Here is a 24,133-nt window from a genome sequence, read left to right on the forward strand (position 1 = left end):
TGAAAATTTTAGACTGAAATATGTTAACAGGGTGAACTAAAGAAAAGGCTATCAAAATGAGCTATGCAAAACTTCAAAAGGATGCTTTGATTAAGTGAAGATTTGAATGAATCATCCCAACCAAGCCAAACTGCATATCAAAGCAGAATCACTTTAGTGCTACAAATTAAATAAGGGAGCTGTGAAGCGCTTTGCAGAGTCAAAGCATTTTTTTTCCTGTTGCTTCTAAGGTTCTTACAGACAATATACAAAGTCATAACTTCCCTATTCTATACAAAATATACTGCGGATGGACATTTAGTGATGTCATCAGCTGTCTTACATTGAAAGGAGAAGCTGACCAATACATTTCCTCAACTTCAGTTCTTGGTCTATCAAAGCCTAACTTGGAAGCAAAATTATCATTTCTTTGGATTAATTCATTTTTTTAAGTTCGAACCTATTTAATATGACCAGGCACAAGACTGTACTATTCTTTTTCTTGTGCTAATAGAAAGTTTCTGTTCTGTACTGATACTTCATCTGTATTTGGAGAACTCTGTATATGTGTTTAAGGCTGGCCAATTTAGTACAGTATATGTAACAGCGTTCCATGCGCCTTTGGTGTCTAGTCATGCCGGCCAGATGACCATGGAGACGTCCTCGGACAAGCGCTGGCTCTTCGGCTTTCAAACGGAGATGAGCACCGGCCCCTAGAGTCAGAAACGACTAGCATGCATGTGCGGGGGAACCTTTACCTTTACCTATACTATTGGATCAAACTTTCTTTTTAAATTCTGCAAAACCAGGCCAGGACTAATTTTCTCTACAATGGCTAAAAGTGTGCCAACTAAGAATTACAGGTGTTAAGTCAGCCTAAGTGCTTACAGCTTTCAAGAATAGGGGTGGTAAGGCTTAAAATTCCATTTTCTGATGCCAGATACTTTCTCTGGCCAAATGTTGCCATTTTGCCTTGCCCAGACTGGCATCCAAGAGGGCTTAAACTGGTCAAAAAGCCATGTCCGCGGGAGACCACCGTTCCTCAGATAGTCGGGTGTGAGTCTCTCTTTGTGAGATTTGGTTCTGGGATGCAGTTGGGCTTGCTGCTGGTGTACATTTCGCCTAGTCGCGCAGCGGCAGCCCTGCCCGAGCTGCTCGATATCCTCTCGGGGTTGGTGGTTGAGTTTCCCAAACTTATAGTTTTGGGAGACTTCAATCTACCATCCCTGGGAGGCTCATCTGAGCTAGCTCGGGAGTTCATGGCTTCCATGACGGCCATGGACCTGACGCAAATAATTTCTGAACCAACTCATGAGGGAGGCCACACCCTTGACCTGATTTTTTTATCTGGACGGTGGTTGGATGATCTTGGAGTGGGCTTTCCATTTATTATGCCCCTGTCATGGACCGATCATCACCTGCTGCGGCTGGTCTTCCGTTTTGCCACCCCCCGCCGTGGGGGTACGGAGCCAATTAGATGGTACCGCCCCAGACGCTTAATGGATAAGGATAGATTCCAAGCGGCGCTGGGGTCCCCACCTGCCTCCATTGCTCACAACTCGGCGGATGCCTTAGTGGAAGCCTGGGAAAGGGCAGCCACTGAGGCACTTGACCGGGTTGTACCCTTGCGGCCCCTGACCCGGTGCAGATCCCAACGAGCTCCATGGTTCTCCGCGGAGCTCCGGGAGATGAAGCGTTGGAAACGGGGCCTAGAGAGCTGCTGGAGGTCTAGCCAATCTGAATCCGACCGGTTGCGGTTAAGAACCCATATTAGGTCTTATCTCACAGCGATGAGGGTGGCGAGGTGTAATTACTTCTCTACCCTCATCGTGTCCGCAGATAATCGCCCGGCCGCCCTGTTTAGGGTGACTCGCTCACTTCTTAATCAGGAGGTGAGGGAGGATCCCTTGCAGGGTCGTGCCGAGGAATTTAGTCAACATCTGTCGGATAAAATCGCTCGGATTCGGACCGGTTTGGACTCCAGCTGGGCAGAGTCAGGCGATCAGGACACGGGCGGTCTTGTCAATGTTATCTGGGAGGAGTTTGATTCTGTGACCCCTGATGAAGTGGACAGGATTATGGGGAGGCTGAGCTCCACCACATGTTTATTGGATCCATGCCCTTCCTGGCTGGTTTATGCAGCTAGGGAGAGGACACGAGGCTGGCTCCAGGTGGTCATATCTGCTTCTTTGAGTGAGGGTTATTTCCCCACCGTCTTGAAGGAGGCGGTGGTGAGACCTCTCCTCAAGAAGCCTGCCTTGGACCCAGCTGTATTGAACAACTTTCGTCCAGTCTCCAACCTTCGCTTTCTTGCGAAGGTTGTTGAGAGTGTGGTGGCGCATCAGCTCCCTCTGGTCCTGGATGAAGCGGATTATTTGGACCCTTACCAATCGGGTTTCAGGCCCGGCTACAGCACGGAGACGGCATTGGTCGCTCTGGTGAATGATCTCTGGAGGGCTCGGGATAGGGGATATTCCTCTGTCCTAGTCCTATTAGACCTCTCGGCGGCTTTCGATACCATCGACCATGGTATCTTGCTGCGGCGTCTCAGGGGATTGGGAGTGGGAGGCACAGTTCTTCAGTGGTTCTCCTCCTATCTCCTGGGACGCTCGCAGTCGGTGTTGGCAGGGGGGCAGAGATCGGCCCCTAGGTCTCTCGTTTGTGGAGTTCCTCAGGGGTCGGTTCTCTCGCCTCTCCTGTTCAACATCTACATGAAACCGCTGGGTGAGATCATTCATGGTTTTGGAGTTGGGTACCATCAATATGCTGATGATACCCAACTTTTCATTTTGACCCCAAACCACCCCAGTGATGCCCTCGCTGTGATGTCCCGTTGCCTGGAGGCGGTTCGGGTCTTGATGGGGAGGAACAGACTTCAACTCAACCCTGACAAGACTGAGTGGCTGTGCATTCCGGCATCCCGGGACATTCAAAATGTTCCATCGCTTTCTATGGGGGATGAGCTCTTACCCCCCGTGGATAGGGCTCGCAACTTGGGAGTCTTCCTAGACTCACGACTTACCCTGGAAGACCATATAGTAGCCGTGACTAGGGGGGCTTTCGCCCAGGTTCGCCTGGTGCGCCAGTTGTGGCCCTATCTGGACCGGGATGCCCTGTGTACGGTCACTCATGCGCTCGTGACCTCTCGCCTAGACTATTGTAATGCTCTCTACATGGGGCTTCCCTTGAAGACCACTCGGAGGCTCCAACTGGTACAGAAGGCGGCCGCGAGAGTTGTCTTGGGAGTTTCTCGGTACTCCCATGTTACACCTTTGCTCCGCGAGCTGCATTGGTTACCAGTTGTCTTCCGGGTGAGGTTCAAGGTCTTGGTTATGATCTTTAAGTCCTTACATGGCATGGGTCCGGGATACCTCGAGGACCACCTGCTGCCGGCGTCAACTCCCCTCCGCCCTGTGCGTGCCCACAGAGAGGGCCTCCTCAGGGTGCCTCCGGTCAGGGAATGTCGACTGGTGGCCCCCAGGGGGAGGGCCTTCTCTGTGGGTGCCCCGGCACTATGAAAACAACTGCCGGTTGAGCTCCGGATGGCATCGGACCTCCGATCCTTCCGTCGCGGGTTGAAGACCCACTTGTTTGAGTTAGCTGGTCTGGCCTGAAGGGGAATATGGGTTTTTTTAATTGGTTTTATTATTTTACTATTGCTGTATTTTAATTGGGCATGGTTTAATTCTCTTTTAATTTTTGTATAGCTATTTATATATGCCCTGTGAACCGCCCTGAGTCCCTAGGGAGAAGGGCGGTATAGAAATCCAATAAATGAAATGAAATGAAATGTCACAAACCCAGTGATCAGATGAAGCAAAACTGTTTCACCCCATAAGGGCAAGTTAAAGAACATTCTTCAGAATTAAGCCCAGCTCCTCAGAAAAGAGTGACTTTTTAAAAATGTTTGTGTGTTTTAAATTGAAGTGGAACACTTTGTGCACTGATTCAGTAAACTTTATAAGTTGTTTTTTAGGGATACTTGAGAAACAGTATTTCTATACTGTTATATATATTACACACAAACACACACACACACACACACACACACACAAACAGACCAATGTATTTACTGCAGCAAATCACATTTTCTAAACTAGTCATGTCTATTATCCCTATTTTATTTCCACTCTGCCCTCTCCCCCCCCCATGAAGCAGCTACAGTCATTTTAATCTGCTCCCCATTATCTACCAGATAATGTCTTTTACCAAATGTCAGAGTGGCCCAAATGTCCAAGTGGTTCAAATCAAGTTGGTTTGCACTAAAATCTTTACAAAAATGCACATATTATATATATGTTAACTATTTAGATTACCTTGCTAGGCCCCAAACATGGGACAAATCTTTATTTCCTGTTTGCGTATATATGGACACACACACACGTTTTGTCATGATTGGTAGGATCAGCAAATGCCACATGTCAAATTTGAATTGATCAAATAGATTTCTGGGATTTGTGTCTTAAGAATAATATGTAAGCAGAAATTGATTCTTCATTCTCTTTATAAAAGTAGCATATCGTCTCAGTATTCAAAAAGAGTCAGAGCTAATCAACATCACTTTTGAATTTATCTTTATTTTTTAATATTTTTTATGTATTAAGTGTATATGGTGCCCACCTGTACCTCTGCTGTGATGCAGGAAACCTACCAGGGTTCTATGCTAGCAATACTGCTTCAAACACTGCTATTTCAGTGAGGAATTCTAAACAGCCAACAGCAACATGATGTTGAAATCAAAACAGAAGTCAGAAGGAACTACAGGTAGCTATTTTATAATGGCACATACTGAATGATTATCAGTACAACGAATGTACCTCTTAGTTGGTGGAATGAGACCAACAGTATGTTAGCTTGCAAGAGAATCTCTAGATTACAAATCTTAGCTTGTATAGAACCTTGGAATAAAGCTGGGCTTTTACTGTGTAACCACTGCTGTCCTTACCACTAGGAAAGAATGCTAAATATGGTATGATATCAGCTTCAGAAACTAAGACATGTGAGTTTCTTTTAAGCTGTTTCCTTTATTGTTTCACATCTATAGACAGAAATCTTGCCAAACTAAAGCAAATTAAACCAAACTATTTAAAGTTTGGCATCAGAAAGATATAAGCTCAGAACTCTTAGGCAGGTGATGTCTTGATCCCCTTCCTCCCAACTTAATTATTGAAACTTTGCCATCTCTTGCTCCTCTGGAAAGCAGTCCTTTCTGAAAATCCAGACAACATTCCACCCTACATGTAAGGGTGGTCACCTAACCTATGTTTTCTCTTTTTACTAAATTACATTATGCGAAAACTTTGATTGACCAAAGCAATGATGGTTAGTTGAGGTCAATGCCTATGAGTGTTATCTGGTGATGACTACTCTATGCAGAACATTGAAATTAAAAATATAAGAAGGGTAAATGGTAAAAAACAAACATAAGTTAATTAATGAAAGACAGAAAGTAGACATCCTTTATGTCTATGAAATTGAAAAAAAAAGGAACAGTGTGATTCTTGCTGAAGGAGCTGAATATGATCTTATCTTTCAAAGTGAAATAAATGAAGAGAAATGAAGATGCAGAAACGAATGAATGAGCAAAAGAACTAAAATACATGTCTTCCTGGATTTTTATTGAGTTTTGTATTTTGTATTTTAACTTTGTCTTGAATAAAATATTTAAAAAATATATGCAAATTATGACTTGTTTTCATTCAGATTGTTTTAAGTGTGTATGAAATTAGGATAACAGATTGGTATACTTTGTATTAAGCTCCACTGAATGGTTATAATGGAAGGCAATAATATGAGTTTAACCAAAGGGGGGGAGGGACTTGTTAAAATGAATATGATCCAGAAGCAAAAATAAAATAAAAATAAAAACACTAAGGTGATATGGGAGGATAGCACCAGACTGAAACAAAATAATAAGTACAAAAAAAAAGCAACCCAAGGAGTCAGGATGATGATGAGTGTCTGCCTGAAAAAAAATATCTGTTTGTTTCAATGTACACATGGGGGGGGGAGACTATAAAAGTTTACAGAGAAACTTGTTTCTGGTTTTTTTTATGGCGAAACACTGGAATAATTAGTAAAGGATACATAAGTAATGAGAATTTTTTTAAAAAAGATAAAAAAGGAATTCTTGACTGTGCAAATGATAGAAAACTGATAAATTTTGATGGTGTAACTTGACAAATGTTAAATATGGATGGAGCTCGCTTACAAATCAGTGTATCGTGTGTGTGTGTGTGTGTGTGTGTAATGACTACTGTAATGTACAGGCTACTTTTGTACCTGATATTTTGAAGAATGTCGTTATTATTCCTATACATTAATGTAAAAGATAGCAAGAGTGAGTTTAGAAACTACAGGAGGACTAGTTTCTTATGTGAGTCTGGGAAGCGTTTAGCAAAACAAAAAACAAAAAAAAACCACTATAGTACATGACACTCAATACAGTGCAGCTTTATGCCAAGTAGGATCATAGAAGGCATATTTGCTCTTCAGCAGGTCATTAAGAAATGAATGAACATGAGAAGAAAATTTATCATATGTTCTTGATTTTAAAAAAGGCATATGATAAAGTGATTAAGTGAAGAAGAGAATAAACTCCATTCCAGCACTGATGATGTTACCTAATTGGGTAGTGAAATGCCTGCAAGAAAGCCACCAAACTCGGAGAGCACCAAGGATCCCACATTATGGAATGTGTTGCACAAATATTATTGCTGAATGTGATAATAACCATATTTAATGGATATAAATCACTCATAAGTAGAATATCTAATTAATATGGAATAAAAAAACAATGTGCAATATTCCCTTGTTTAGTATATTTATGAATAAGTGTGTAAGGAATGCTTATAGTGATATTGGATATGTCTTGGTTGGGTATATGCAGTATTGTTTGCAAATGATTCCATACTGTTGGCTGAAAACCCAAAGCATTGATAGGCAATGTTAGATACATCTGAGATGCAATAAGGCATGTGAATCTTAAGGACAATGAAGTGAACAATTGCAAGCAATAAATTAATTAAATTAAATTAAATTAACAAACCTAGATCAAATACATGATATTGTGCACCTTAGAATCCTTACGAATGATTATTTTATTTTTATTGCAATCAAATAACAGCAGTACCAACGAGAATAAAAGAAGGGCAGAACTAAAAAAGTAGCTACTGGCAAAAAAAAGGATCCTTTTTGTTCTAATTGCTGCCACTCTATATTTAGCTACAATGTTGTAGCTAACATGTTTGCAGTCTGAGAAAAGAAAATTGGCAGAGTTGTCTTCTGTCCTTCCTGGGAGGCATTGCAGCCGGGATAATATACTGCTCAAAAAAATAAAGGGAACACAAGATAAGACATCCTACTATTAAATACAGTACATTGTGTTGTTTAAGTGTTCCCTTTATTTTTTTGAGCAGTATATATATTCCTTGTTCGGATCCTTATTAAAATTGCAGTGAAGCTACACATGTTGGGCAATTTCTGTTTCCCCAGAGACACATGGGCAGACAAGTTCTGTTAGTGGGATTTTGATAAATATACCCTATAATAATGGCAATGATAACACATTATCTCAGGGCCTGGAGAAGTTCTTCTTCACTTTGGGAAAGGTTAGTGTGAGCACCGTAACTTGCAGACTGCCAAATATTTTTAGCTATCAAGGTTTTGCTGTTATAGGAAGGGGCAGTGCTTTTTTTGTATAAGAAAAAGGTGCCGGAACTCACAAGTGTCATACAACCCGCCTTGCCTACTCTACAAGGTTCCATCCAAAAAAGGTGCCGGAACTCCGTTCTGAGCGTTCTATGAGAAAAAAAGCCCTGGGAAGGGGGTTAGCTAGTATATGGCAAACCTAGACATCCTCAGCCTCCGATTCATTGCTGATAACCATGGTGAGGGACAGTCATTTGTCAGAATTAATAGTACCAGGCCTTTGGGGGACAAGTTAATCTTTAGCCGGTATGTCATGACTAGCCTCCATATCCTCTATTCCGAGCATTCTTGTCTCATCAGAACTGAGTAAAATACTGCATTGAGAACATTCTTTAGATCTGAAAATATGTAGCTTTTCAGCATTTTTGTATAAGATTTTTTCCTTCATATAATATCCTATTTGGGCTCAGTGTAGAATATGTATAAGAGTTTCAGCCTCAAATAATCTTAAAACTGGTTTACTAAAGACTGGAAACTCTAGGGGGGAAAAAGATATACAAATTTTGTTATAAAGTTAGTGGGTAGTCTATTTCTTCTTCAAAGAAGCATAAATGGTTTGTACAAGAGTGTGCTTTGTTATATGGAAATGCAGGTTGGGAGGAAAAAAAGTTGATTATAGAGAAAACGAAAAGAGTGAATCGATATATTCTAATGGCAGACAAAGATGAGAGGCAAGAATGGATTATGATAGTGAAATCAACATAAGCAGCTTGAATAACTTTTGTCTCCTCGTCCAATCACAAATTAAAGTCTGTTTACATTTCACAACAATTTATGCTATCTAAGAGAGAATTCTGTGCTGCTTGCTTGAAGTGATAAGCCACAAAATATGCCTGAGTAGCACTTTCTGGGTGTCAGTGGCAAATTATGGGAATTGCACAAAAGCAGCTTTCAGATGTGTGGTAAGTATAATGTGCATAGAAGCATAACATGTACAAGTCATCCATTCTGGGTTATTTTTTTTTAAAGGATTTCTGCAGCAGGAACTTTTGATGAGATTATCCCTGAAACTATGACTGTCCCAGCCTGCCAGAGATGCTATTTAGATATTGGGTTTCTAATGGCACATAGGTTTTAAAATTATTATTATTCATTTATTTAGACATTAGGTTTGGAATAGCACAAGTAACAAATTATTCCAGTTGGCTGCACATTGAGCCAGATGTTTAGACTGGATATGGCATTTTATCCACTTACTGAGTTCTTCCTAAGGACCTCGGACAGGCATAAATTATTGATATTATTTTTTGCTGATTTATATGATTCACTTCTGCTAATTTAAATGCTAATAATTTAATTGGCTAGCATTGCATGCATTTATGTGGAGCACTAGTACTTGTTTAGTACAAAAGGGCATATATATTTATAGCTTTTCTCCACACACATTTCCTCACATAAGCACTTCTCCTCACTCACATTTAATTAAGCACCAATAGTAACTAGAGCATCTAATTCTGATATTCCCCTTAAGGAAGGTAAGTCTCCAGGAAAAATATATATGTTAAAATAAGAAAAAAATATATCTCTTGGGATTTTAAAGAAATAAACTCTGGATGAGAGACTAGCAATCACACTCCTGGTTCTATTACCTCCATTTCTAACAGTCCTGTCTTGAAAGGTCACAGAAAACTACTGCAATTTTTCAGCTGAATGAAATTACAGTTTTTGTAAACCTTTTCTGTAAGATCAGGAGTGGCAAGAATAATGATGGAACATACCTTCCTTTCCACAAATATACCTTAAAAGAACTAACCATTTATTTTCTTCAGATAGGATCCCTGAAATAAGACCTGATTTGGATTGCAAAGATGTGGTGGACTTACTTTTTGTACAAAAGGAAAAATACATACATTGTAAAATAACATTTTGCCAATATCCATAATGATGCCTCTGAATATTTATAATAAGGATGGCTGCAACCTGTTGCTGCACTTGACTCCAGTTTGTTATTACAAATACAGAACAAATTCAGACAATTATACAAACGATATTTCATGATGTATGTATTACCCACGGTTATAGCCATAGAGGTCATATGTATCAATGTAATTGCAAATATGACTTACAGCACATGCAAATATAACATCTGAAATTCTGTTTTATAGTTCTTCCCTACAGAGAAATAAAGTAATTTGATTCAAGTCAGGAACATATAAATATATTCACAGGTAGTCACTGAGATGTATGGAACCAATTAATCCTGGATATTTTCAAGCATCTTTTGAAGTTATTGATTACTCTACAGGAAAGAGAGAACAATATCTGGGCAGGAAGTAATATTTCCCAAGACATGAGTGTAGGCTCTTTTCTGAAATGGGTATCAAATATTATGCTATCCAAAAAATCTTTTCCATTTTAAACAACTGCTTCCAAGCAACTTCTGCATGTGTGATACAGAATCTTAAATACCATTCCAAAATTCCAGCATAGATCCTATATTCTACTGTCCACTGGACAAATCTGAAAGTTACAGCTACTATTTATGGGTATTGACTATCTTGTGGGTTTGCTGTTTTATATCATATGGACTAGTGTAATTACCAATCTAAGTTTGTATATTTGTAATATACTTATTCAGACTTAAAGTTCAGATCCAGAAAGGTGCTTTAAAACCATATAGTAGCTGTGACTAGGGGGGCCTTCGCCCAGGTTCGCCTGGTGCGCCAGTTGCAGCCCTATTAGGACCGGGATGCCCTACGTACGGTCACTCACACGCTCGTGACCTCTCGTCTTGATTACTGCAACGCTCTCTACATGGGGCTACCCTTGAAGACCACTCAGAGGCTCCAACTGGTACAGAATGCAGCCGCGAGAGTTGTGTTGGGAGTTTCCCGACACTCCCATGTCACACCTCTGCTCTGCGAGCTGCATTGGCTTCCAGTTGTCTTCCGGGTGAGATTCAAGGTGTTAGTAATGACCTACAAAGCCCTACATGGCATGGGTCCGGAATACCTTGGGGAGCACCTGCGGCCGGCGTCAACTTCCCTCCGCCCAGTACGCTCCCACAGAGAGGGCTTCCTCAGGGTGCCACCGGTCAAAGAATGCCGACTGGTGGCCCCCAGGGGGAGGGCGTTCTCTGTGGGCGCGCTGGATTTATGGAACCATCTTCCGGTCGAGCTCTGGATGGCGCCTGATCTCCGCTCATTCCGGCGCGATCTTAAAACCTACCTCTTTGAACAAGCTGGCCTGGCCTGATGGGATGGGGTCGGGTTTTATAAATTGATCTTAACCTTTTAATCTGTATTAAATTATTACGGGCATTGCTGTTTAATTACTTTTTAATTTTTGTACCTTCTTTTTTATTATGTATTAATTTAATAATAATTTAATAATTTAATTTGTATACCGCCCTTCTCCCGAAGGACTCAGGGTGGTGAACAGGGCAATACACAATAAAAACAGAATACAAAAATTAAAAAGCCATTAAACAATTATGCCCATAAAATTAATACATATTAAAATTAAAACTATTTATAAAAACCCAACGCCATCCCATCAGACCAGGCCAGCTTGTTCGAAAAAGAAAGTTTTGAGATTGCGCCGGAAGGAGCGAAGGTCGGGGGCCATCCGGAGCTCAACCGGTAAGCGGTTCCAAAGGTCTGGCGCGCCCACAGAGAATGCTCTCCCCCTGGGGGTCACCAATCGGCATTCTTTGATCGGTGGCACCCTGAGGAGGCCCTCTCTGTGGGATCGCACTGGACTGAGGGAAGTTGACGCCGGCCGCAGGTGTTGCCGTAGGTAATCCGGCCCCATGCCATGAAGGGCTTTGTAAGTCATCACTAACACCTTGAACCTCACCCTGTTTTGAACCTATTGCCCTGTTCACCGCCCTGAGTCCTTTGGGAGAAGGGCGGTATACAAATTAAAATAATAATAATAATAATAATAATAATAATAATAATAATAATAATAATAATAATAATAAATGGCAGAGGCACAAACATAACTTTTGTTTACATTAAATTACTAGATCTTTTCTTGAAATCATTTGACTTTATTTGCTAGGGAAGTGATTAATCAATAAATCATTACTTATTACAGCCAGACTGTATAGTAAAGTATAGGCCAAATATCTACATACTTTTAAGATTGTTTTATTTCTACATTCAAGAGACTGAAGCCAGGGGCAAATTCTTAAGGGCTTTCCCCTATCTTACCTACTTTTTCAGAGAATTTAAAACACTTTTCCTAATAACTAGTTCATGTATTGCTTCATAATTTTTTACATCAGGCTTGCTGGTGAGAATTACTTTCTTTTCAAACGAAGAGGCACTACTAGAAGGTGGGGAATATTTGCATTTTAGAGAAAGTGGTAGGATGTATCATTTGAAAAATGGAGCACTGAATGTGTTAATGGAAATTATGATTCAAAACTCAAATCCTAAAGGAACTATAATGTCACCAATATGCGATGGAAAGACATCATTATTAATTGGTTTGCTCCCAGAAGAACATTTGTCTATCAACCTGCTGTTCCTATTTGCCAAGCTCTGGTGCTTTTTATTTTTAACAAAACAAAGTGTGCTCAACGATAATTTCATGCCATTCATTCAACTCAGTACATTGGATTAATAGAAGAAACAGTGCATGAGACCTACCTTGCCTACATATTGGTAATCAGATCCAGTATATTCCTCCAACAAGAAAAACTGGTTCCACATCCAGCCTCGTTTCTGACGGTGCAGAGCTTTCCCATCATTTCCTATTCCATGAGTTCTGAAAGTTGGGGGTTGGTGATCTGTAGTCCTAGTAAACACCATTGCTGTCAAGCAAGGCTGTAGCAGGCATACCCAGAACAGCACCAGCAGTAAGAGTTGCTGTATTATCATAGTTCTTGGCTTCACACGTGCCTTTGACTGCAAGTTCAATGTTACACTTCTTCTTAGAATAAGCTTTTTTGTGCGCCCTTGGCAGAGTTTATAAAAAACAGCCCATCTGCAGTCGGTGCATATCCAAAACCTTAAAGCAAACAGAAAAATAATTTATAGATTCAGATACACTCCTTCACTGTACATTAGGTTTCACATTATACTTGGCACCATAGCTGCAAATATTATGTAAAATTTGTTATTTTCCCCCCAAACACATTTAAATAAAAATAGAAAGGTTATTTGGTAACTGTCACCTAATTCAACTTTCGCAAAACCTTAATGTAGTATGGAGTTACTTCCACCATCACGTATTATGTAAATCAATGCTTCTTCCTAGTCTTCTTATGCAGCTCTTCTGAGTTTTTAATAAATTTATTAAAATGTAATAAATGTAGAATCTATTAGAATGTTCATCATGTAGATTAGGGAAATTGTACCACAGGTACTTAAATGTTAAATATAGTAGCTTTTGTTGTTGGTGGTGGTAAGGCCTTTAGGTCAGTCTTGACTCCTGGTGACAAATCTCCGAAGATTTATTGCAAAGTTTTTCAGAAGTGATTTGCCACTATCTCATCCCTAGGGCTGAGGAAAAAGTGACAGACACAAGGTCATCCATCTAGCTTCATGACCTTGGCAGGACTATAACTCCATTTCCTGGTTTCTAACCCTATTACCTTAACTGCTACATTAAATTGGCTCTCACTATAATCTTTATCTAAAATGTTTTCTGCTTGATTTGACTTGAGTGTCAAGCAGTGATTTATTAATTTTGTCACAAAGAAATAAAAGACTAATGCGGTTTTAAAAATTACAGAAATTGTAGAATAGTAGTTTTCCAGGGTGTTGTAAAAGGCAAAAAAAAAGACATCATATGCATCAGAAAAAAACATGACCAGAATCTATTTTAAAAATCAATTCCTAAAATTACCCAAGAAGACAAAGCAAATTATGAAGAGACAAATGCTAAAGTAAAGATGATTTTGGTCTGCATTTGAGACTATGGAAAGAAAAATTGCTACGTCTTGTCACCTCACAGCATAGATTGTTGTCCCAATCTAGAAGCAGAAAAACAATCAACTATACATAGATGCTTTTGACTAGGAATTATGTAGACAATTATGTTTTATAATGGTCTATTTAATTCAGTAATTTATTCTCTGGTTTACATCATTTCTCAGAGGTATCAGCAAAACATTTTTGTGCTCTTTAGATGAGAGAAAAGTTTTGGAGGGGGAAGTTGCATTTCATATTATATAATATGATATAATATTAGCATCTTCTGAACCTTAATGGCAAAATGCACAAATGGTTTCGCTGGCAAAGAGTAATGAGAACTTGATTGCAATGCCTTTTCTTATCTACTATACTTTTTCAAACTATTAAAAATAAAACTAAGCAATACCAACTACATTTTTTTAAAAAAATAAGTGAAAGGATTTATAAAACATCCATTTGGTATAAGCTATAACATATAGTAATGAATCACTAAAACCCTAATGGTAAATAACAAATCATTTATTACCTTAAATAGGATGTGATTTTTATGTTCATTGACTGACCAATTTATATTATAATACACTTCTAGAGATCAAACCTTTAGAATCAATGGCTTTCCAAATGTTGGCAACTGGAAATCCTAACAACTTTCCGCATGCTGTGTAGCAATGATGTGAGTATATTTCAGCAATAACTGGAGTGCGGGCACACATACACACACATGTGTGTATATAGATATAGACATTAGTGATAGATAAGATGGATGGATGGATGGATGGATGGATGGATGGATGGATGGATGGATGGATAGGCAGACAGACACACAGACAAAGATATAACTATTTGAATGTCACAATCTGCATTCCAGGATCACTCTGTTTCCATTGAAGTCAATGTAAAAGTACACCAAAATTTCTACCTACCTACATACCTATCAACATTTTATAAGACTTTTTCTTCCCACTCAATTAAGCAAGTGTTTGTTAGAAAAAATAGTATCTTTCCCACAATCCAGAAATATGAATATAAACTACCAAAGGAGACAACTCCTTCCTGACAAAAAAGATATGGCAGTAAGAGATAAATTTGGCACCTTCTCCATAGCTCCTAACAAAAGTATCAACAAACAGAAGAGACCAACCAAGCTCAGAGAGCACTAAGGACTCCACAAAAGTGCCATCTTTGACACTTTATTAGTTGTCTACTTGATCTAACATATATACAGACAAAATTTCTGCTCTTGGGAAGTATTCTCTTGATTAATTGACAGACTCAATGTCTTATAGCTAGCTACCTATCTTTGAATATATAGCACAAAACTATATTATTAAACTATATTTATTAAATTCCAAAGTCAGACATTAAAATACAAGCTAACATAAAAGAGAAAGGGAACAACCAATTTAAAAATGACAAAAAATGCAATAAGTAAATTTACAACAAAGACGACCTCCGACTTTCTTTTAGACCAGGGATAACAATACAACATTTCTCTAAATTTAAACATATAATACCAATATCTTGAAATACTCTTAAACAACATTAATACAAATATTCATAAAATATTCTTTTCATAATTTTAAGCTAATATATAATAAATTGTCAAATGAGCAGCACAGTGGCCTAGAGGTGAAGATGCTTGCCTCCCACTTGAAAGGTTGAGAGTTCAATCCCAGGCAGTGACAGATATTTCTCTATCAGGGCAGAAAGAGAAAATATCTTCTGAGAACTCTGCATAGGCATCAGGAAGGGCATCCGGCCAGTAAATACTCAGCTCCATTCAATTGGCCCGACCCCACCCCAAAGCAAGGGATTATAGGGTTGTAAATATATATATATATATATATATATATATATATATATATATATATATATATATATATATATATATATATATATATATATATATATACACACATATACATATATACATAATAAATTATCAAGCGTGAATCACTTTATATTTAAAAAGCTAAATATTTCTACAATCCAATCCAATCTAATCCTCAAACCCCAAAGTCAATGTTCTTAAATATTTAACCTTAACAAATAATGACTATTCATGTTACATAGGTTACCATAAAAAACACTAACACTCCATCTTTTGTTATAAAATAGAGTAAGTTTTAAACTGCATGTATACGATATAGGACTTTCTCCTCCTGTTTCCTTTTATAGGAAGGCATAATCCATTCTTTACACATTCTTACTTGATGTTAAAGTATTGTTAACTTTCTCTGGGGAAATAATTCTTCAATGTTAGCTATTGTTATTGGATTTCTTTCTTGTTAAATTAGCTTAATGGAATAAAAGCTTGGATGGAATGTGTTGAAATTACAAAAATAGCTTGTGTACACAGATATGGCATACAAGTCTGCTTAATGGATTGCTACAGTGGATAAATTTCTCCCCTCCACCCTTTACCTATTGGCTTGGGAGAATCCTGCCTAAGTACCGTTTATTGCTATAAGTACAAAAGACATTTCTAATCAACTAGTTTTAAGCATCAATATATTTTGTGCCTATGTGCAATAAAAGAATTAAGGCAATGAGAACGGCAGTACATTTACAAGGATGAAAGGGTTTTCTTTGCTTTCATTTTTTTTTAAAGATGCACGAGTCACTATAAAAGAGTCATTATAAATTATATATTTTTCTTTAGGTAAGCACTGTGTGGCGAATACTAAATATGTAAGTGAATTCTAGTCTGATAAGATGATTTCATCCCCGCAAAATTCCATGAAGGGAAAGGATTAGAAGTGGACAGGAAAGATACATGATCTTCTCCTTCAGATGGTCTTAAAGGGGACATTCAGGAGCCATTGCAGAAATAACAAGAGCAGAAGCCTTTCTTAAAGTCTGGGGAAGGATATAGTATTAGGGAGAGAGTCAGGCTGGCTTCCTTTCTGACCACCTGGGCATAGGAAGGAGGAAATGTCAAGCCAAACTAGATTTGCAAGATTCCATAACTCTATGAAGTATTGTTATTCTCTTTCTGTGCAGTTTATAGATCTGCTATACCTCATAGGGCTGACAGACAATATGTATTACTAATAAAGGAGAATATTGGTAGGTCAGGGTTGAAATGAGGAGTCTTTGGTGCTCTCTGAGCTCAGTTGTTTTTTTGCAGATGTTTCATTATGCAGGGAACATCAGGAGTACTAGTATGTAAAAAGGTAAAGGTTCCCCCGCACATGCGTGCTAGTCGTTTCCGACTCTAGGGGCCGGTGCTCATCTCCGTTTCAAAGCCGAAGAGCCAGCGTTTGTCTGTGGACGTCTCCGTGGTCATGTGGCCGGCATGACTAGACGCCAAAGGCGCACAGAACGCTGTTACCTTCCCACCATAGTGGTCCCTATTTTTCTACTTTGCATTTTTACGTGCTTTCGAACTGCTAGGTGGGCAGAAGCTGGGACGAGTAACAGGCGCTCACTCTGTTACGCGGCACTCGGGATTCGACCCGCCAAACTGCCAACCTTCTGATCGACAAGCTCAGCGTCCTAACCCACTGAGCCACTGCGTCCCTACTAGTATGTATGTATGTATAATATGTATGTGCATGCATGTAGACATGCATGAGATCTCTGTATTAATAAGATCCTTCCTATGTAAGACTGAAAATGATTGAAATATGTATATAAAAATAGAATCAGTTATTTTTATCTGTTACTGACCAGCTATTTCTCATCTCAAAAGCGGTTAGATGGAGATCACTGTTACATAAATGAAAATTGCATTAACAGGAAAAGCCAATGACGTGCTTAATTTTAACTGCATTATAGTCATTTAGTTTAAGAAATGCCAAAAGAAAAGATAATGGATGTGCAATTGTTCTTTGCCTTTTTTGGAAACCCTATGCAAGTTTCTATGACGTCAAACGATTAAACAACTCAAATTTAAAAAAAGGCAGAAAGAAAATTGACAGACTCCAGATAAGCTCTCAACCACTTCTATATTGCCTTTCAACATTTGAATAACTTTATTTTTAAAAAGTTTATATTATTCATAGTCACAGTATATTTTGAAAACCTACTGCCTGAAAATCTATGTGAGAATATGAAAGCGAGTGCTGAAGTTATTGATCTTTTTCCAATAACACACCCAGCATGAATATGACTAATCATACCAATTGAATTGTACCACTGAAATAGAAGTCTGAAGATCTAAGATTTCCCTTAGATTGCCAAATTGATTTTGTTGTTGTTGTTGTTGTTGTCCCACTATTGGAACAGCACTTCTATGTTGTCAACAGTCTGGATTAATACTGCACGAACAGGCAGCTAACTCATGCCCTCTGGATAAATTCCTACTCCGTGGTAAGAATTCCACTAAATGACACTGAATGTCTCTAAGAAGGCATTTCTTCCCTTTAGGCCAGATAAAATATTAAATCTCTAGGCCCACTCTCTCTGTCTTTCCCTCTCTATGTCAGCAAGTTACCAGGTTTATTAGTGAAAAGGAAGGGGCAAAAACTAAACAAGTATCTAAAACCCTGCCATTAGCTTTTCAAGCGTTTGGAATGTCTGCTGAGGCTGAAACCCTGCAGCTTCAGAAAGCAGAATCAATTTCATCAATGCATGAAGACACTGAGAAGCAGGAGACTGTGATTTAATGTTGCTACTCAACTGAAGTATAATAAAGTTGATTTTATTAAAGCCCAAGCACCACCATTACTGCTAATTAGATGATGGCACTACAACTAAGTTCTCTTATACAGACAGGTGCCAACAGACAAGATACATACTGATATTAACTGTCTTCCAAATGAATGTCTAAATATTTATTCTTCCAGTAAAATCATTACCCCACACACACATTTTTATATTTCCAAAAGATTTTCACTTCAATACTTCAAGGGTTGCTTAAGGAATCTAATCTTTGTCAACTCGAATATAAAATTACCTGAGTTGTCCCACTTGGGTTGATTTAAAGATCAGAACTTGGCATTCCAATACATTCTGTGCTTTTCTGGATTTGCAGCAGAGAGCTTGGAAATTAAGGAGATTAAAAATGTTATTTGTACATAGGCACAAGTAAGCATTACAGATTGATGTTTATTATTAATTTATAATTGCTACTTATTAGGCTGGATTGTAATGGTATTGCAATTAGTGTAAAATGCATATTAGACAATTCATTTAAGATACAGCAAGATCCTGAAGCTAAAACTCAAATACTTTGGCCACCTAATGAGGAGGAAGGACTCACTGGAGAAGAGTCTAATGCTGGGAAAGATTGAGGGCAATAGAAGAAGGGGACGACAGAGAATGAGGTGGCTGGATGGAGTCACTGAAGCAGTAGGCGTGAGCTTAAATGGACTCCAGAAGATGGTAGAGGACAGGAAAGCCTGGAGGAACATTGTCCATAGGGTCGCGATGGGTCGGACACGACTTCGCAACTGACAACAACAACAACATGGGTAAATCACAGAAAAATCGTGCAGACTGAATAAGATATTATTTTTTCTGGATCCAAATGTCCACTGGAAGTCCAGGAGCACACTATCATCATAATAGCACCTCAACATAACTAAGCAAATTGGTATTTAGCAATATTTTGTCTCCGATATTGGAAAGTAAGTTTGCTTCTCATGCTGCCTTGACTTATACTGGGAACATTCTAAAATCTAAAGTATGTGATTTCAGGAAGAAATTTGATAAAAATGTTATTTATTCATGCTGGATTAGACAAAAGGGATATAACCCTGCATCTTGCTTCCCTAGTGACCCAATAAGCACAATTGCTTTCTTCTATTGCACTATTTACAAATGACAAGTCCACCTATAATTATTTTTCCTGATTTCCCAGAAGAAGTAAATTATCAGAAATACAGTATAAGTAATCAAAGTGCAGACTGGAAACAAGGAGGCTGAGGATACACTGGCTAGAAAAATGTGATTCATAAAAGATTTCAAATAAATTTTCAGAATGTAAAAAAAAAACTCCTAAGTATTATATGAGAAACTATATATAAAATAACTTAGGAACATAGGAAATGTGACTTGAAAAAATGATATTGGCATCCAGAAAGTATACTGGTACCAATTGGGGGGGGGGGGGGCTCAAGGTATTTTAGAATTGACTTAACAAATGGAACAGCTGTTGGGTTTTTTTCTAATATCAGATCTCATAGTGCCTTTAAAGGAGACATTATAAATGCTTCTATCTGCATGTACCCCATTAAGTAAGGATCCTTTAAGAAGTTTAAAAGTGAAAGATAGCATTCTCCTGGGAGACACTCATTGTGTGAAGCCTTCTCCCCCCCCACCCCATCTGAGAGCTTTAACTGAGAGATCAAACACAAGTGGCTGTAGCAGGCTATCTAGCTTCATTATGAGCAAAGTTAATTGAATTGTTAAGAGAGTGTGAGAATGAACTAAAATTAATACTAAAACCAATTATGGATTTAAAAGCTAGAAAATACATAGATCATTAAGGGTTCTTACTGAGACAGTATGGACGAAATCCAACCGCCAAAGGAGTACATTCCATAATCTATGTTATATTAGAAAAAATTGGCTTCACTCAAAAGGGACAGTCCTGAAGGTTTTAACAATGTAGAGCATGGAGAAACTTTCCTTTCAGACATGTCAAACTCGTGACATCACATGACGTCGCACAACGTATTGGGATGGTTTTGCCATTGCCGGCAATGGGGTGGGTGTGGCTTCCAGATGATGCATCTGGCCTGCGGGCCGGCACATTAAAGTTCTACACCAATGCCTTAAAGTGTGCACAGTAAGGAACTGACGATCAGCACACAACTTTCAATAAACCCATGATATTACTATGCTTTTACCATTTATCATCATAATTGTCACATTTTAGATAAGCCACCTTCTGGCTTCTTTTCAAGGGCAATTCCTCATGCAGTGTGTTACTTTACAGCAGACATGTCAAACCTGCGACGTCACATGACGTCGCATGACGTATCAGAGCTTTTTCCCCATTGCCGACATTGGGGTGGGTGCGGTTTCCTGGTGACGCATCCAGCCCACGGGCCGGCAGTTTGACACCCCTGCTTTACAGGATACAATCACGGTATAGCTAATTTTTTTTCCAATCTGATTGCCTCAGGAACAGATGCTGCAGTCACACCAGTTAATTATGTGAAAGTTTTTCTTTGCCATGCCACCATTTATAAGTTTTGCATGAGGACAATGAGATATTCTGGGGTTCCCATTTTCCCTACACATTCCATAGCTTGATATGGTTGCCACAATCACAGTTTTTTCCATAATCCATGAAGAACATTTTGATTTTTTAAAATATTCTTCCATTTTCTCAATTATTCAGCAATGTCATGTTTCTCAGTCTTTTTTTAAAACATTTGGCATCTCTCTTTCCCTTGTAGCATGTGAAATTAAGGCTATTGTATGATCATTTGCACATACTTTTAAGTCTTCTTTGGCATATATATGGTCCTTTTTTAATCTTGTGACTCTACAGATTTTCTGACATAGCCTTTACTAATTCTTCCTCTGTTAATTGCCATATTTCTGTAGTTATTCAAGCCATTCCTTTAGTCTTGTAATAACTTGAGAGCTGATCTAACTTCATTTTTCAGTACTAGAGGTACTTGGAATTTGACAACATTTTAAAGATTTCTAGGATGTTGACATCTCTATCAGTATATTCCTTCTATCTTTGCTTGATTTTCTATGAATTAGTTATTATCTGTCAACTGCAGTAATACAGCATCAATTCCTGAAGAAATATATTATTTAAACCTTTTTCATTCAGAATCCTATCTTGGGCACAGGACAGAAACCACACTGGTTACTCTCATGGTCTAAGACTTGAATAAGGAAAGTGTGATCCAGTAGACCTGATGGATCTCTTGGTGAACTTTATTGGCCATGGTTGACAGTATCAAAAGCTGCCAAGAAATCAAGAAGCACAGGATGGATGACAACCACCACGATCTCTACAGTTATATCTAAATACTAAATTCCAGCTTGAAACCTAACTGAAACAGGTTAAGAGAATCTCATTCCTCCAGAGTTCTTATCAACTACAGACCAATCACCTTCTCAGGAACCTTCCTCAAAAGGGCAAGGCTGGAAAGTGATCAGTAATTATACCAACAACACTCAGACCTACAGTATATGCCACTCTATAGTGCTTTACAGCACTCTTTGAGCAGTTTACAAATGTCAACATATTGCTCCCAACAATTTGGGTTCTCATTTTACTGACCTTGGAAGGGTGGAAGGCCGAGTGAACCTTGAGCCAAACAGGATTGAACTCGTGGCTGTGGGCAGAGTTAGCTCGCAATACTGCATTCTAACAATTGCGCCACCAGGTCCCTAACAGCTTAAGAGTTATCATTAAAAACCACTGGATCCAAGGATGGCCTCTTGAGAAGGGGAAAGCACTACCACTTCTTTTTAAGGTTGACAACCCCACCCCTTCCATCAAGGTAGCTGACACTACATCATGGCCCCAACTTAAGCTTGAGGAAACAAAGGGAGTCAAGCTTTGGGTAGTCCTGAAAAGAAAAGAAAATTACTCTGGAGTGAAAGAACATTTGCAATACAGTTAGATCTATTGGAACAAAATGTGGGGAATATATCCCATCACAAACTGCTTCTTCAGTTTATATAACCAATTCAAAACTTAAGTGGGTTTCTTGAACAGTGGAAATCAACCTGCAAGAAGCTGAAGAATGGTCTCTTTAATGGCTTCTTCCCCAGAGTAATTTTCTTTTCTTTTCAAGGCTACTCCAAGCTTGACTCCCTTTGTTTTTCCAGCACAATGACCATACTATAAAATGTGGATCCTTGAAACTGAAATACATGGATCAGTGGATATTCTTATTACTTGGAAAAGCATGCTTTTTAATGTGTATCTGTGCATGTGTGTGGTCCACACATTGGTCATCTCTCAGGGAAACAATGTTTTATATTTTTCTCTGCCTATATATAACTATCCTTTCCACAGCTCTGTGTATTAGTCATCCAATAGCACAAATCTTGTGAAGCCATTAACAATCTTCAGTAAGTGCAATATTAACTTGCACTAGCTTTTTTAAAAAAAATAATCTAGTGATTTATTTTAATACAGTTTAACAAGTGGAAGTAAGAAGCCAGCACTGTATAATCAACAACTTTTCCTCCTCCTCTCAGCACCAACATTTGGGAATTACTGTTCTAGAGAATAAAATAACACTTGACTGAGATTCTACATCAGCTGCTGAAAAGGCTACCTACTTTTCCCCTGCCCCCAGGGATTACTATAATTTGAATGCAGAAATATCCATTCGTATTATGTTTAAAGGTAACTCGCTTGGCTATACTTGCATTTTAAATTGTCACTGCAGAATACATGGCGGCTTTTGAAAAATACTTTTTACCATTATGGGCAAAGAGAAATGTAGCTCAAGGGCATCACTGCACAATGCCTGTACATCTTATATATTTAAAAAGAAAACTGAACTGTTCTAAATGGAAGAGGTGCTGCCTGAAATGTAAAGATTAAACTATATAAATGCATCAGTAGAGCCTCTGTTGAAAGAGGGATATCTTCTCTCCAGTGTCTTTATAATGCAGGCCTTTCAAATCCCACTGAATTCAAGCTGCCAAACAGGGAGATGGTCCTGTTAAAATTAATCACCTTCAGATAATGACTTTGCAGATTTCAGTGAAAGTTAAGTAAATTTCTACCATTAAAAATCAAGATACACAGTGCTTAAGAGTCCTTCTACTTGTAAAAGGAGATATTTGACACATAGTTATCAGAACAGCTGTTTTAGGTCCCTCTTACTGTATATCGATAAGCAACAGCAATAGCATTTAGATTTATATACTTCTTCATATGCTTTACAGCCCTCTCTAAGTGATTTACAGAGTCAACATATTGTGCCCAACAATCTGGGTCCTCATTTTACTGACCCCACAAGGATAGAAGGCTAAGTCAACCTTGAGCCAGTGAGAATCAAACTGCTGGCAAATGGCAGAATTAACCCGTAGTACTGCATTCTAACCACTGCACCACCACACCCTTAAGGACCCATACTTAATCACATTTAAAGAACAAGACTCTGATATCAATTAAATTAGTAATTTATTAGTAATTAAAATTAAATTACTAATTTAAATCCATGTAAGCAATTGGGCCAACTGTAATGTGTCTTATCTACATCGAAGAAGCCATATATTTATTAGAACTATTCATAAAAAATGTGGGTTTCTGAAAGGCAAAAACAAATTTAATAAGGGTAGCAAAATCAGCTGTAAAAACTGGGTCATATCTTAAACACTAATAATACTCTGCAGATGGTTAATCTATTGGAACACTGTTCAATGAAAATGAAAAGCAGTTGATTTTCTGAATGTTATATTGAAGCATCTCCTCCATACATTATGTCACAAATTAATACATTTTGCAGATCTGAAACAACTGCAAATTACACTGCTGACACCCCATACATTGGAGAAAAGCTTTTTTATTTTTATTTTTATTTTTTTTAAAGACTGTTATACATTAAAAAGATTTTCACACTAGTATGATGATTGCTATTCCAGAATTGTTACTATACATTGTGTTCCATACTGCATACATAATTAGCCTGACTGCA

The 24,133-nt window shown here is 38.4% G+C and overlaps 1 protein-coding gene across 1 annotated transcript in view; it reads right to left on the reverse strand.

Moving 5' to 3' along the window:
• CDH10 (cadherin 10) overlaps positions 1-12,518 on the reverse strand; it is a gene marked incomplete at its 5' end in the record, with an annotated part of 98,588 nt that extends 86,070 nt beyond the window's left edge. The window contains one exon of the mRNA XM_083358091.1: positions 12,288-12,518. Within this exon, the coding sequence (XP_083214217.1) occupies positions 12,288-12,518 (231 nt within the window). The remainder of the gene's footprint in view (positions 1-12,287) is intronic.
• Between the last annotated feature and the right edge of the window lie 11,615 nt (positions 12,519-24,133).

Source organism: Vipera ursinii, assembly GCF_947247035.1.
Source record: "Vipera ursinii genome assembly, chromosome: 3".
Classification (NCBI taxonomy): Eukaryota; Metazoa; Chordata; class Lepidosauria; order Squamata; family Viperidae; genus Vipera; species Vipera ursinii.